The 15,289-nt window shown below is 38.7% G+C and overlaps 1 protein-coding gene across 2 annotated transcripts in view; it reads left to right on the forward strand.

The window, feature by feature from the left end:
- The window catches only part of LOC140118356 (uncharacterized), a 315,197-nt gene that overhangs the window by 144,411 nt on the left and 155,497 nt on the right, over nucleotides 1–15,289 (forward strand). For both annotated transcript variants that reach the window (XM_072136177.1, XM_072136178.1), the window contains exons 60-66: nucleotides 684–756; nucleotides 1,241–1,404; nucleotides 3,514–3,685; nucleotides 4,532–4,783; nucleotides 6,079–6,321; nucleotides 7,521–7,667; nucleotides 14,381–14,565. In XM_072136177.1, coding sequence (XP_071992278.1) covers nucleotides 684–756; nucleotides 1,241–1,404; nucleotides 3,514–3,685; nucleotides 4,532–4,783; nucleotides 6,079–6,321; nucleotides 7,521–7,667; nucleotides 14,381–14,565 — 1,236 coding nt within the window. The remainder of the gene's footprint in view (nucleotides 1–683; nucleotides 757–1,240; nucleotides 1,405–3,513; nucleotides 3,686–4,531; nucleotides 4,784–6,078; nucleotides 6,322–7,520; nucleotides 7,668–14,380; nucleotides 14,566–15,289) is intronic.

Raw genomic sequence — 15,289 nt, forward strand, 5'->3', positions numbered from 1 at the left:
AATAGCATTTTAAAATTTGTGGCGTTCATGGCTCTCTCAGCCAAAAAGGTTCCTGACCCCTGCTCTTTTGTATAGTACTATAGCTTAGTTTTGTGAAGTGAGTAAATGGGGGAGATTTCTCATTATGTTGTGTCCCACAGTTAAACTATATCAGCATTTTGGAAACATCTCTTTCTAACATCTGTCAGAGACATTTGTAACAAGCATATGTGGTTTAATTCCTGGAAATTACTGTATGAATGCATCGCCAATGTCTCTAATGCATTGACTGCAGCCAATTATTTGAATATATTCAAGCTAATTGGTGAAGTAAATAATACATCACCCAAGATTTGTTTCCTAGAGGCTTCATCAAATTTTCTGAAAGATCTGGATTGGGTCCCAATTAAATCGGTCCAAAGAGGTATTGTCCTGGAAATTGGCAAACCCCCTTTAGTACTCTAAATCACAGATTTTTCATATAGAGGTCCTATCTCATTGTGAAGAAAGACAGTATGAGCTAGCCTCCATTTTGAAGGATTCATATGAAGTGAGTGAGAAAATATTTGGATTTGGTGGTTGAAAATGCCAGATACATACTGAATTTATAAACAAAGATATAGATAAGTTCACCTCTAATTACAATATATTTAGATTAATTTATGTAGGGATGGATTGATTTGTCTCATCTTTCTTTTTGTCAGTCAAAGCGAGCAGCTTGGGATTTTCAGCAGCATACTGAATGCTCACTTTGTGCCAGGAGTTGCAGAACACAAGGTACCTGTCTTCTTTCCTTCATTAGCGGAATAAAGAGTGTCGCTGGCTAATTGTGTGCTCATTGTAAGCTTGTAGCGTACCAGTTATTAGTTAATGGCCTGTCATAATGAAATAATTGCAGTGCTTCACAAATGGCTGTAAAATTTAGTGACACATTTAGGATTAACCAGAATCCAAGCATGCTTTAAAAGAAACAATTTAATATCTATACATCAAGTTGAGACAATTATAGAGAAATCTCAAGGCTGCCAGTGTCCTTTTGTAGTTTGTCTCATTTGTTTTAGTTTTATGTTCAGGAAGTCATTTTTATGATGCCGATAGTCCTTTTGCTAATTGCCAAGAATTCAGCTTATCAGCTTTGTGTTTAACGTTTAACGTTTAACTTCTTTCCATTTCTTTATGCACACTCCTAATTTTTAGAAGTAGCCATTGATTTGCTTCCTCGTCAGAAGGTTGGCACTGACCCATTTCCCTGTGATTTCAGGCTGGCAGTACTGGGGATGTTACTCCTGAGCAGCTCCAGGAATTAATTTTAGCTATCACGAAAGTTTCAATAGAACTACAGGAAAGACTCCGGACTGTATTCTTGGGGACATCTCAGCGCTGTCACTACATATTTACTCTTCGAGACCTTGCAAAAATATTCAGGTAATGGACAGGGACAGATGTTACATGTTGGTTGGAGTCATTTGAAAGGACCATTAGTTCACTTCTATGAACTGTTATTGCTGTGTCAGCTCTTTTCGCTGCTTGTAAAAGCTTTTTTAAGAACTGCTTGGTGACGGCATGTCATGGTACACCGTGATACATAAAGGTAAGAGATGCCAGCCTCACTATAAGTAAGAGAGTCAGTCAGTCCCATGGCTATATGTGACAATTACTAGAAAAGGCTGACTTGAGCTTGTCTGTCATATTTTCCTCTGGATTTCAATGTGATGATCAATCACTGAGATTTTGAGATGAACATGCAATTTCTGCCCTTGTTAGTTAAGGTCTGTCCAAATGTCCTTGTTTCATTGCCAAGAACTCAGCTCTTTGGTGCAGGAATGATGAGCTCATGTATTTTTTCATTGTTTTAACTAAGCTAAGACTTCCTAATGTACTTTTTGCTGTCATTACAAAAAATACATAGCTTTATAGTCGATGAACATGATGAGCATAGTAATAAATTGTGCTTTTCTATAAATAGAAATTCTCTCTATTATTGTAAACTGATTTCAAGGTACAGGCAGTCCCCTACTTAAAGGAAACCTACCACCACGGTAGGTAGATTGGGTGGTGGGCGCCTCTATTGTACGTGAGGATAGACCTTTTAAGGGCTAATTCTCACGTCCCCTGTATCTTTTTAAAACTTTTATTGTGTTTATATGCAAATTTTCTTAAGAGACTGCTGGGGCGTGGAGAAGCCAGAGGTGAAGCTACATGGAGCAGCTACTCCACGCCCTAGTAGCCTCTTTGATACTCCTACTTAGACATCTTCCTTGTAGGTGCGCGCACTCGTCCGCGAAGCCATAGTTCTGCGCATGCGCAGTAGCTCCGACTTTGGAGCCAAGATCGCGCAGCTGCTGGCCTGTGTTTTGCACATACGCAGAACACCGGCTTCGGTGTGTGCAGCTCCTCGTAGCTGAAGATATCTGGGCAGGAGGATCAAGGAGGCTACTGTGGTGGGGAGTAGCCGCACCGTGTAGCCTCAGCTCCTTAGCATATTACCACAAGATTAAAATAGATAAAGGGGACTAAAGGATTAGCCCTTAAAAGGTCTATCCTTACTTACATTAGAATTAGAGGCACCTACCACCCGATCTACCTTAATAGTTAGATCCGTGGTGGTAAGTTTCCTTTAAGAACACCCAACTCACAGATGACCTCTAGTTACAAACGGACATCTGGATGTTGGTAATTCAATGTACTTAAGCCCTAGGATATAATAATCAGCTGTAGTTATAAAAGATGTCTGCAATGAAGCTTTATTGTTAATCCCGGTTCTTATGACAACCCATCATTTTAAAAATCCAATTGTCACAGAGGCCAAATAAAATTTGTCTGAGATTACAATGATAAACTGTACAGGTCCGACTTACATATAAATTCAACTTAAGAACAAACCTACGGAACCTATCATGTACGTAACCCAGGGACTGCCTGTAAGTAAAAAGCAGTTTTTCAAATTAAATATTGCAAAAATGATCACTGCCGTTTAATTGATGCATAGACCTCTGCCAAAATATAGTTGTCTCTTTAAGAAAATCCATTTTGTAGCAGCAGTAGGACACTGAAAAATAGATTCATATTCTAGGACTGCTGCTTCGCTGCGTGCTCTGTTCCTAGCTCTGTACATTAAGTTGGACCACTGCACCTCTTCTATGCACTGAGAAAATTCTGCCTGGTGTCAGAATATGGTAAAACTTATTAGAAAAAAAAACATATTAATACATTTCTAAAACTATTGTACACAATATGATATGTGAACTCAAGCTCTCATATGGCTATATAAATGGAAAAAAAATAAAAGTTATAGCTTTTGAATGCAGGGAGTTGTGGGGAAAATGTGTAAAAACTACAAGTACATTATGCATTGTCTATGAGATCATGAAATTTGTAGTGCAGTTTTTCACACAATTAGCCATTTTGTCCATAATGGAATAGTTAATAGAAATTTTGTCTGTATAATTATATTGCCATTTCTTACCCAAATACTACTAACCAGAACTAAGTCTATTCAGTACATCCCCTCTAAATGTCACATTGGTTTTACAGAAATATCTGCCTGTCTCTGGATGGAAGGACTACAAATGAAAAGCTCCTGAGGCTTTGGAGACATGAATGTGAATGGGTATATGGCCACAGGATGTCAAGTGCAGTTGATTATAGCAGATATGTTCAAGAGCTGACCATAGCAGCACAGAAAGTTTTTATGAATGAAGAAGAGGTAAAGCATTGTTTAAATAGGCCACAGAACACAAAAAAGGCTGTTAAAGGAAATCTACCATTTGTTTTTATGTATTGTGAACCAAACATACCTTGAGAATGCTGTAGCTACACTGGTGCAGAAACATGTCTTGTTTAATCCTTGATCTGAGCTTCCTGAACTGTCCAGACAGGACTAATCAACCTGAGCTGGATGAGTCATACACAGCAGCAGTTCATAATTAATAAAAGTTGATATGTTTCCTTTAATGCAGTCAGTATTCTATATTGTACTATGATGCTTTATGCCTTTCACTGTTTAGCAAAATACACACATGCACACTTTCTCCAGTCTATTTGATTGGTTTTCCTCCATTAATATTACTTTTATACCAGCCTTTTTTAGCTTTGGTCTGCCTTAATGTTAAAATTATGCTCCCTATTTTCAATAAAGAGGCTTGATTAGTGATGGAGCCACTGTCGAACTGATTAATGATTAGCACTTTACATACAATATTTTTTTGATTTTTTTTAATGTTTTTTATTTAAGTTCAATCAATCAGAAAATCTGAGTTACTAAAACTAAACTGCTGGGGAAAAAATATGCTTCCAGTAGTGTTTTCTATGTTAGTTCAGGCGACAACATCTGCTGAAAACGGATGGCGGGAGAATGGTGTTAAGCAGTGGATGGTGTCATCAATATTTACAACCCAAATAAAGAACTTATATATTTGCATGCTGTGCAAGAGGACTGCATAAAAATCAAAACCTAGTTTTAAAACCATTTCTATATATAAATGTATAGTGTAAGAAAATACAAAGCAAAATGAAATATATTATGAGATGCTAATTTCTTATTAATTTACAGTTACAGAATATTCTAAATGCTAAGCAGCCCTTATTCAGCAACATTGTGGAGGATGATGGCGGACTAATCACTACTGCAGCCAGACAACAGGACACAAATTTGCTGAAGCGAAGCGACAAGACCAGCAGTGCCAGTCACGTCCTAGATGGGTACCAGCAAACGTTTGATTTCGTCCGTGTGAAGCAGTTGCTAACAGAGGCGCTGAGAGAGTACAACAAAGTGAATCCCAGATTGAACATCACATTTTATCAGGTCTGGTACTGCGACTTGTTCGGCTGTCATTCATAACCCCGGCTCATAAATTATTAAGGAGATCATTGTGTGCTCACTGAACAGAACACCAAACTTGAGCAAAAGACATATTGATCTATTTCTCTTACAAAAATCCTTTGTTAGAAGAAATAACCTGTTGAAAGAACACACTCATCTCAAACAGATTTTCTGTTCCTGTCTATTAATCTTTAAAAATGGTGGTAAATGATAAAGTGCATGCTCTTTATTTTTTATACATACTTGATAACTGAATGCCTTTCTTAAGCACTAAGCCATTCATTTGGAATTCTATGAATTCTAAGAACCACGAGATTCTTATGTCTATGATTTTAAGACAGTCTCTACAGTCTATAGGGCCATGTTCAATATTCATTCCTTGAGGCAGACAGATGGAACATTCATACCGCATTAAATGAAACAATCCTACACACTGCCCTCTGCTCTGCCAGTAGGCAGGATGGTCGATAACCTGTTAAGGAGTCATGAAATGCACACTTTTCTGTTAAATTACATTACATGTTTGTATTGGCACAATTTTTCTAAATTTTCTTCTCATGCAAGTGAAGTAAAATGTTAAATGAGTCAGAAACATTCTCAAAATATATAGTCTATAGGGGATTGTGATTATTACGGTATAGGTCCTCAGGGTATTATATATTATTGTATCATGCCCAGCAGTAATTTGTAGCGCACTATGCACCTTTTGATAAACATTTTTAAGATTCTTTAGATGTTACTTTGCTCAGTTATCTCAGCAGATCCCATAGATCATGAATGAAATGACAGTGCTGAAGGTAGACAGGGCTCCATCCTCAGGATCACCCCACCAAGTAGCAAATTTATTCTATGATTTGCTGGCATTTTCTATAATGGGTAGCTTTGTTTATTATAAGGACATTATATACGCGAGCACAAACTAAATTTAAAGCCCAGCTTAACTTTCAACAAAATTGAACAAATCAATAGTGCAGATTATGATAGTAAACTTTGTAATATACTTTATTAAAGAAACATGTCCCTGGCCTTCTTTTTCTCCTCCATATGATTCTGCTTTTAGGAGTCTGGATAATTAAGCGTTCTGTTCCGTTCTTATCACCTGCTATTCATTTCTGTGATGAAGATTGCTTCAAAGCTTTAGTTATGCTTTATATATAAAGATAATAATAGGAAAAAATTACAGATGAGTTTTATTACTACTTGTTATATTATCAATCTTAATTCTGCTGTACTTTCATATTGTATGACATAAAATATGTTTTTCTAATTGTTTAAAGAGTTCAGTGAACCTGCTGTGTCGTCTGGCCCGTAATCTTTGGAGTTCCCATGGAAGTGCCAATACTCTACTTTGTGGAGAGGGTTGTCCAAGGTATAGCTCTGCACTTGCCCGCCTTGCAGGACACCTTGCAGGGTTTAATGTAGTGCAGCTTGGCTTTCACACTAAAGTGAGGGATGAAGAACAGAGAAGCAGAACTCTCAAATCTCAACTTGTAGAAAGTTACATTAAAGCAGGATTACAGGTGAGATACATTTGGGATAAAATGAATCTATTGCTTTCATTCAGCGTATAATAAAAGTAGGCAGAAATGTTATACTAGTGATCATGTAATAGTGCATATTTAAAAGGATATTATAGAAGAATCAAGCTAATTAGTTGGTATATGAATTCGGGAAACCACAAGTGCCATGTACCCATCTATAGAACCATCAAAGTGTCAGGGCAGGTATGCTCAGCCAAATGTTGAATTTATTTATTGGTATAAATACCCCTATTATTCTAATTAAGCTCATGCAGTCTCTATAGACACACACTGTACAGGAGGAATTATACACCTCAAAAGGAAAGGGGATAACTTGAGTTTTTTACAAACTAAGCAGAATTTGAAAATTAAGTTTTAAAAAAAAACGTTCACCACATCCCCACACACACACAATATAGAAACTATCTCAAAAGACAGTTACTCTTTTAAAGGGATACTGTCTTCAGCTCTTACCCTGCTAAACTACCAGTATCCATAGGTAGGACATTGAATATCCTTTCTAGAATTCCCTTTTTTATGTGAAACCTTTTCCATTTAACCATAAATAAACCTCTACCAAAATCATCTGAAAATTAGAAGGGAACCTGATAAGACACGTTTAGAAGGTGCAGACGGAGTGTCACTTCAGATGCCCTACTTTTGCTTCTATAGTACGTAAACATGATTTTTTTATCTTTAATCTGAAACTAAAAGCACATTCCTAGGTACTATAAGACCTTAGACTCTGCCTGCAGTTTCTAAACGGCTTGCACAGGTATTTAAGAAGTGTCTGCGCTGAGATTGTGTCGCATGTGACCCTTTTGTGGCACAGGCTTGCATGCGACACAAATAAGGGGTGTGCCATCGGACGGTCCGACTCATTCGGACCGAGTGCCGTATTTAACTTTCAAATTGTGTTGCACACCCTATGTCAAAGGTGCACCAGAAAAAAGATGGTGAACTCTGTTGGACCATTGCGGATACATTCATAATTTCTTAGTGAATCGCCGCACACAGCATTATAGATGGACACTGCACTTTTAGTGAATTGTCTGAATTTGTAAGTAAATGTGCCCCAGTGTCCCTTTAACTAGTTTGGGATACAAAAGTTTTATTGTATTTCTCATTTACATTTACTTTTATAATGCCAGAAAGGTTTGGAATGAATAATGACATGATAATTCTAATAATGTTTTTAGGGCCAGAAGACAATTCTTCTTCTCACAGAAGAACAGATAGACCATACAGCACTAGTCTACCTCACAGAATTTGTTGTATTTGGATCTGTGTCACACCTTTTTACACTGGAACAACAGGCAACAATTGCTAATGCCATGAGAAACGAGGTATGTTCCATGATTAATTCATGATGAGTGTTCTCTAAAAAACAAATTCAAAGAAAAATTCCTAGTGTATGTTTAACGCTAATAATTTTTTAAAGTAAATGAGTTCTTTGTGTGCCAGCATATGGGAACGGGCATGCCCCCCCCCCCCGTCCCAGGGGATACATAAATGTATGTATCTGGTGGGCGGCGTGGCAAACTATGCCAGGTCAGGTGGGCGGAGCTGTTCCAGGAAAGTTACGGTCTGACCTGGCATATCTTTACGCTGGATGGGAATGCTCAATCCCTGCCCACTAAGTTGGCCACCATGCTCCTCTACGCCCACATGACGTTGAGGTTGGCGTAGTTGCATTATTTTTGCAAATTTTTGCACTGTGCAAGAATTTGGGATTATTTCTCTGTTTCTATGCTAGAAAACTGGATTAGAAGCAGTGATAAATTCCACTGTTAGAGTTTGGTCCAACTAGTTAAAAGTTATACCACCTTTATTTGTTGTCTCCTGTCTCTTTTTGTTTCCATTTAACTAGAAAATAAATGCAGGAAGAGAAGTAAGGGAACTAGCAGGCAATGTGAACTTAGCAGACGTGTAACAGTTTATCAAAAGTGACTGCAAACAATGCAATTTTTATATTTTTTAGTAAGACAGCCCCTGTTCAATGTTTTTCATAAAAGTTAGGGGCAGAAAAACAGGATGTGGTATTTAGATTGAATAACTGCTTGTGCTTCCGGCTTAGACAACATTAGATTGTTATGTTCTGTCTGATGGGAATGCTTCAGAATCAAGAAGAAAAGCATGGCCTGGAGTAGGAGAGTGGCGCTTCATCACACCAATTGATGGAAAGGGAGGATGCAGGTCTTAATTCCACCCATCCAAGGCTCTCAAACCAGCTGTTATTTGAACTTGTATCTGACTACTGTATGAGGGACTGAGCCTCTTGCATCTGATACAGATTACCAAATCACAAATATACTGAGAGAAATGAACCGTAGTAAGGGGTAGCCTGAGAGGTGGCTTTCATCTTCCAGCTCTCTTTTGTTGCCTCTATTTAAGATTATTGACCACTGGTTTATACAGTGCTGCCCATTGAACTAAAAAATAAATCTATAGGTAGTAAGTTACTAATCTACATTTTGTAGCTCCTTATATTATCTTTTAGTGGAGAGTTGTGGCTGGGACACGTATAATATACATTATTAAATTATTCATCACACATTTTAAACCTAGTTTTGGACATTAGCTTTAAATTCAATTCAATTAAGCACAAAATAAAATGATATTGCAAAGCAGCGAAACTTGTTATAAGGCATTATGTAATTTGTCTTCAGATAACTCAATATAACTGTCAGTGTCACTGGTATCTGAAATGTTGCAGTTTCCCTCATTAAAGGGAACCTACCACCACAAATCTACCTATAAAGGTAGATTGGGTGGTAGGTGGATCATTGGGACGTGAGGATAGCCCTTTTAAGGGCTAATCCTCACGTCCCTGCACTTTTTTGAGAACTTTAATTTGATATTTATTCAAATGTACTTATGTGGCTACCGGGGCGTGGAGTAGCCGCTTATGAGATTACACGAGGCGGCTACTCCACGCCCCGGTAGCCACTTTACTCCTCCTACTCACCCATCTTCGGCGCGCAGCTCCGCGTAGCTGCGCGCCCTCGTCCGGCGAGCCTGCCGTCTGCGCATGCGCAGAAGAGCAGGCCCGCGCCTGTTTCGGAGTTGTGACCGCGCAGGCGCGGGCCTGCTCTTCTGCGCATGCGCAGACGGCAGGCTCGCCGGACGAGGGCGCGCAGCTACGCGGAGCTGCGCGCCGAAGATGGGTGAGTAGGAGGAGTAAAGTGGCTACCGGGGCGTGGAGTAGCCGCCTCGTGTAATCTCATAAGCGGCTACTCCACGCCCCGGTAGCCACATAAGTACATTTGAATAAATATCAAATTAAAGTTCTCAAAAAAGTGCAGGGACGTGAGGATTAGCCCTTAAAAGGGCTATCCTCACGTCCCAATGATCCACCTACCACCCAATCTACCTTTATAGGTAGATTTGTGGTGGTAGGTGCCCTTTAAGAAGTTTCCTTCAAATAATATTATACTTTTCATATTTCTAGTATGAACATCAAGATGTGGAGGTTTAAGAATAAAAGGTTTGAGTCAAGACTGCTCAGATATTTTATCGTTAATTAGTCCAATCATTTCTTCCCCCTAGTCTTAAAATAGACATTGCTGTAGCTACAGCACTTCTTGATGTAGTGAAGGAGATGACTTATCTGAGGACCTTCTTTCTCTGGTTAATGTAGACAGATATTAACTGTTTATTGTGTTGTCTCTATTGCTATTTTTCAATGTGAATTAATATTTAGTAAAGTGAGAAGAAAATTTCACATACAGTTAATCATGTCAGTTAAGGGGAACCTGTAGAAAATTGATCTAAAAACCACTCTGTTGTCAGGCAGTATAACACCTTTTAGGTCATATTTCTTTTATCACCCACCTCAAAATGCTCCTCCAATGTTATTGATTTCACTGCATCCATATACATTATTAACTAGGTCTAATGGATGATGAGGGGGCATCCTAAGGCAGGGAGAGCTTGACTTCAGTGCTGAGCTCTAAGCCCTGTAACTTTTTACATGCAATTTACATTTACAAGTATTTTCTGGTGATGCTACCATGATGGGACATGAAAGAAACATGATGTAAATGGTTAAGCTGCTTGACAACATACTGTTCATTTTGTTTGGTCATTTTCTGCTGGTATGCTTTCTTTATAATTTTTCAATGTTGCTCATTGTAATGAATGAGCATATACAGATTTATAGTTAGAGAGAGAGAGAGAGATTAATTCTGGCAAGACTTTTACCTTAAAATATTGTAACATTGATCTATATAAATGCAGAAACTTAGCAATCCTGAAAAATGTTTCTTAAAATAAGAAATAAATGTTTCAAGAAATGTTTTACTATGCAGGGAATAGTTTCATGTACATGGTCTTGTACATTTACAAACTACAGTATAACTAAGGCCTTATCCACATAAATGTGAAAAATAGCACATGTCTATATGAAAATCAATACTAGGTCTACAGTGCATTACTAAGTCAATGGATTTATTCATTTGCTCAGTGCACCATGTGTTCAGTCCATTAAAATCTAGAGCTTGCCCTAGTTGGATCCATTTTTCATGGATCATTCTTAATCTTTGAGATTCAGGAAAGGCAAAATGGCCTGATTATCAGCATGGTTATGTGAATAAAGCCTAAAAACTCAATAAAGCTAAGCAAATAAAAAATGTAACCAATATAGCTTAAAGGGAACTGGTGAGATAAAAGAACACACACTAACTAAATATAGCTTTAAAAACTGATATAATATACTGCATGACAACTGTCCCTGTATTTCTCCTCTCCATATCTGTAAATTGACTGACCATTTATATGCAGATGACCCCCATGTGAGTCAGATCATGGTCTTTCCTCTGAGCTTAGTAAGGTAGATTCATGTGCTTCCAGCTTAACTGCACCTACAGCTCATTTACTCTTCCCTCAGGAATGAGGGAAATGCTAGCTGTGTGACTCACTGAAGAGGATCCCTGAGGGATTGTTAAAGGAGGAAGTTGGGAGAGCACACTGAAGAGGATTTCTGAGCCAGCTTTTCTCCAAGAGTCACACAGAGACAACAGCTCTCTCAATTTCAGAAAGAGAGCAGAATGATGTAGAGCTGAGTTCATTTGGCTAAAGAGAAAGCAGATGCTTTGTCAATCATGGAACCAGAGGGGCAGCTGAGTTAGAAGAACATGAATATGCATAGATAGGGAGTCAACATTAAAAACGGACTGAGGAACTTTAAAGGTATGGGGAGGAACAATATAGGGATAGTTGCTGATAGTTATTGTTGCATATTTACTTTTCTACTGTTCCAGTGGATTCCACAGTTGTGCTGCATTGCCAAATTCCCAACTGTTTTCCCTGTAAGGTCCTCTCCACTAGGAAATCATGAATAATAAATGCACATAGCACAGCACTGTATGATGAAAATTCAGCAAATCAGTATTAAAAAGGTCTATAGTAAAAAACCTACATCTCATACCATGAGTTAGGCAAACCCAGGGTCGGGCAAGGAATCCAAAAGTGCTAGATATGGTTTTTACTATAGGCCTTTTTAATCTTGATATGTAGAACAAATAGTGTGTGAATTTGTATCATACAGTACTTTGCTACGTGAGTTTATTATTCCTGATAGAGATTTCCTAGTAAAGGGGACCCTACAGAATCAAACTGTTGGGAATTTGACAACACAGCACAACCGTGGAATCTGCATGAGTTTTTAGCCACTCCAACAATAGAGAAGTTGTGGAACTGACTTCGAGAACATTTCACCTGGAAGAAATTGGAAAACTCCTAAGGTTGAAGCCTTGGATCGGTATAGATTTGTGTATACACAGACATTGGGATTGGTTTGTAATCCAAGAACCCCCCACAGCAGTATTGTGCTATTAACACCGATGTTCACATTAGCGGTTTATTACTGCTTCTGCTTTCATCCTCCTTATAGATTCCCCAGTTTCAGTGGAAAAATTGAAAGCAAAGAATAAAATTAAAATACACACTTTACATATGTACTTTACATATGTATGTATATATATATATATATATATATATATATATATATATATATGGACATTAAATATTTCCTAATAAAATTGTAACAAATCCCTGCTATACTACAAAAACATTTTTGCCCCAAGTAACCATCACAAACTAGGAAACTAGGGAATTAATTTGTAATGGTCATTTTTAGTTAATTTATACATTTAAAAAATGGACTAAACATTACTGAAAATGAAAACTCCTTTCACATTTATTAACTTTTGACTAGCACTATGTGTCATGAAAAAAGAAATGCCACAAAAAGTTATGGCCCGTAAACCACTGTGTAGGAAAGGCCTTTCCAGGTCTTGTCATTAAGGAGTTAAGGAACTTTCGTATGTTTAGATATACTTACAATCTTATGGAAGTGTTTGGGTGCCAAATATCAATCATCTAAGAAAAAATTATTTTATAAGAAGTTACAATACTTATTAAAAAGAATAAATATGAATATGAATAAATGTAATGGATTTAATATATATAAAATCCATTACAATCCGTGTATAAGCCGAGTTTTTCAGCACAAAAAATGTGCTGAAAAACGTCCCCTCAGCTTATACAACAAGTCTATTATAAAAAAAAATTACCCAGTTAAAAAAAACTGCCGCGGAGAAGAAAGAAGACGGGGCGTGCTGACATCGGGGACATCGGTAAGCCGTGCTGACATCGGAGGGTGAGTATTTAAGTTTATTTTTTTAAGGTCCGTGGGGGCAGGCTGCTGTATACTACTAGGGGCTGCTGTATACTACTAGGGGCTGCTGTTTACTACTAGGGGCTTGCTGTATACTATTGGAGGCAAGCTGTATACTACTAGGGACTGCTGTATACTACTGGGGCAGGCTGTATACTACTAGGGGCTTGCTGTATACTACTGGGGGCAAGCTGTATACTACTGGGGGCAGGCTGTATACTACTGGGGGCAGGCTGTATACTACTAGGGGCTGCTGTATACTACTGGGGGCAGGCTGTATACTACTAGGGGCTGCTGTATACTACTAGGGGCTGAATGTATACTACTGGGGGCAAGCTGTATACTACTGGGGGCAGGCTGTATACTACTAGGGGCTGCTGTATACAACTGGGGGCAGGCTGAATACCTACTAGGGGCTGCTGTATACTACTAGGGGCTTTCTGTATACTACTAGGGGCTTTCTGTACACTACTAGGGGCTTGCTGTATACTACTAGGGGCTGCTGTATACTACTAGGGGCTGCTGTATACTACTGGTGGCTGATGTATAGTACTAGGGGCTTTCTGTATACTACTAGGGGCTTGCTGTATACTACTAGGGGCTGCTGTATACTACTAGGGGCTGCTGTATACTACTAGGGGCTTGCTGTATACTACTAGGGGCTGCTGTATACTACTAGGGGCTGCTGTATACTACTAGGGGCCTGCTGTATACTACTAGGGGCTTGCTGTATACTACTAGGGGCTGCTGTATACTACTAGGGGCTTGCTGTATACTACTAGGGGCTTGCTGTATACTACTAGGGGCAGGCTGTATACTACTGGGGGCTGGCAGGCTGTATACTACTGGGGGCTGGCAGGCTGTATACAGGGGGGTTGACCAATGCATTTCCCACCCTCGGCTTATACTCGAGTCAGTAGTTTTTCCCAGTTTTTGTTGGTAAAATTAGGGGTCTCGGCTTATACTCGGGTCGGCTTATAACCAAGTCTATACGGTAGTTATCATTTCAGAGCAGTATTCTGGTTTTTGAAAGGAAAGTTCAAACTTTTATGGATAGTAAGTATCTAGGAGCATCCTAATTTTTTTTGTCTCATTTTTCGAAGTATCTAGAGCATCCTCATTTTTCTTTCTAGTCCACCTTTTTAAGAATTTATATTTCTGATGATTCATTAATGTTGATGCACAGGTGTAATGGGTGTAATAAATAGTTTGAGTTACACTAGTGTTGTTCTTCATCCATTTCTTAGCTTACTTTTTGTAGAATGCATTTATCTTGTATAAATGTTGTCATGCTTTTCAAACTTTTCAGTCAAACTGCCTTAGAATTAAGATTTGACATTTTGCTTTGAGCTGAAGAGTTTGTCATCCAATGTTTTCTAGGTAACTAATGCTGGACTGACATATTCCAAAGAAAATGCCTGGAATCTCTTCCTGCAATCAGTGCAGCTGAACATTCGCTGGCTGCTCATTCGGAGTGACACAGGGGCCACATTTTATAGATGGTGTACAGAATTCAATTCACTTTTTAATGCATTGAGTGTCTATTATATCCCAAAATGGTTACGGTAAGTACACATTAGATGACTTGTTTTAGCTTATTGCAATAGATACTGTAGTAGAAGAAAGAAGTACCACCACCTGTATCAGTGAATGATGTAAACCCAGACAGAGCCCATGTACAAGAACGTCAATGTTTCTGAAACCTAAAGAGCTGCTACCATATTCTTGGATTACTGTTTTTCTGAAACACATATGTTCTCTGCTAGATCAAACAAGAATAAAAGCAGAAAAGGTTTCATGGTTATATCTAAATAAATCACACTTGTGAACCTAGTTTCGTTGATACCTATGACCTATGGCCCACATTTACTAAGAAGAGTATAGAGCGCACTAGATGTAGTTTGCCTGTGAAGTGTGCAGGGTGCGCTAGATTCAGGATTTGTGGTGCACACTCTTCATGAATCTGGCGCCCCCTGCACTGCCCAGACAAAGTACACTTTTGGTGCACCTTCAACATGGGGCATGCAACACACTTTTGTCGGACTTTGCATGTTAAATGTGGCGCACAGTCCGACAGTTCACAGGAACACCCTTTTCAATGACGAAATTTGTGCCACGGGAAGAATAGTGCAGCCGCGCCACACAAATGAGCTGTGTGTGACACATATGTGGCGTGGGCACTTCTTAAATACGTGCACAAGCATTTTGCACATAAAAGATTGTGCCAGAAAACTGGCATATGGTCCATAGTAAATGTGCCCCAATGTATGGTATAGGGCAGTGATGGCG

Source organism: Engystomops pustulosus, chromosome 2, assembly GCF_040894005.1.
Source record: "Engystomops pustulosus chromosome 2, aEngPut4.maternal, whole genome shotgun sequence".
Taxonomy (NCBI): domain Eukaryota; kingdom Metazoa; phylum Chordata; class Amphibia; order Anura; family Leptodactylidae; genus Engystomops; species Engystomops pustulosus.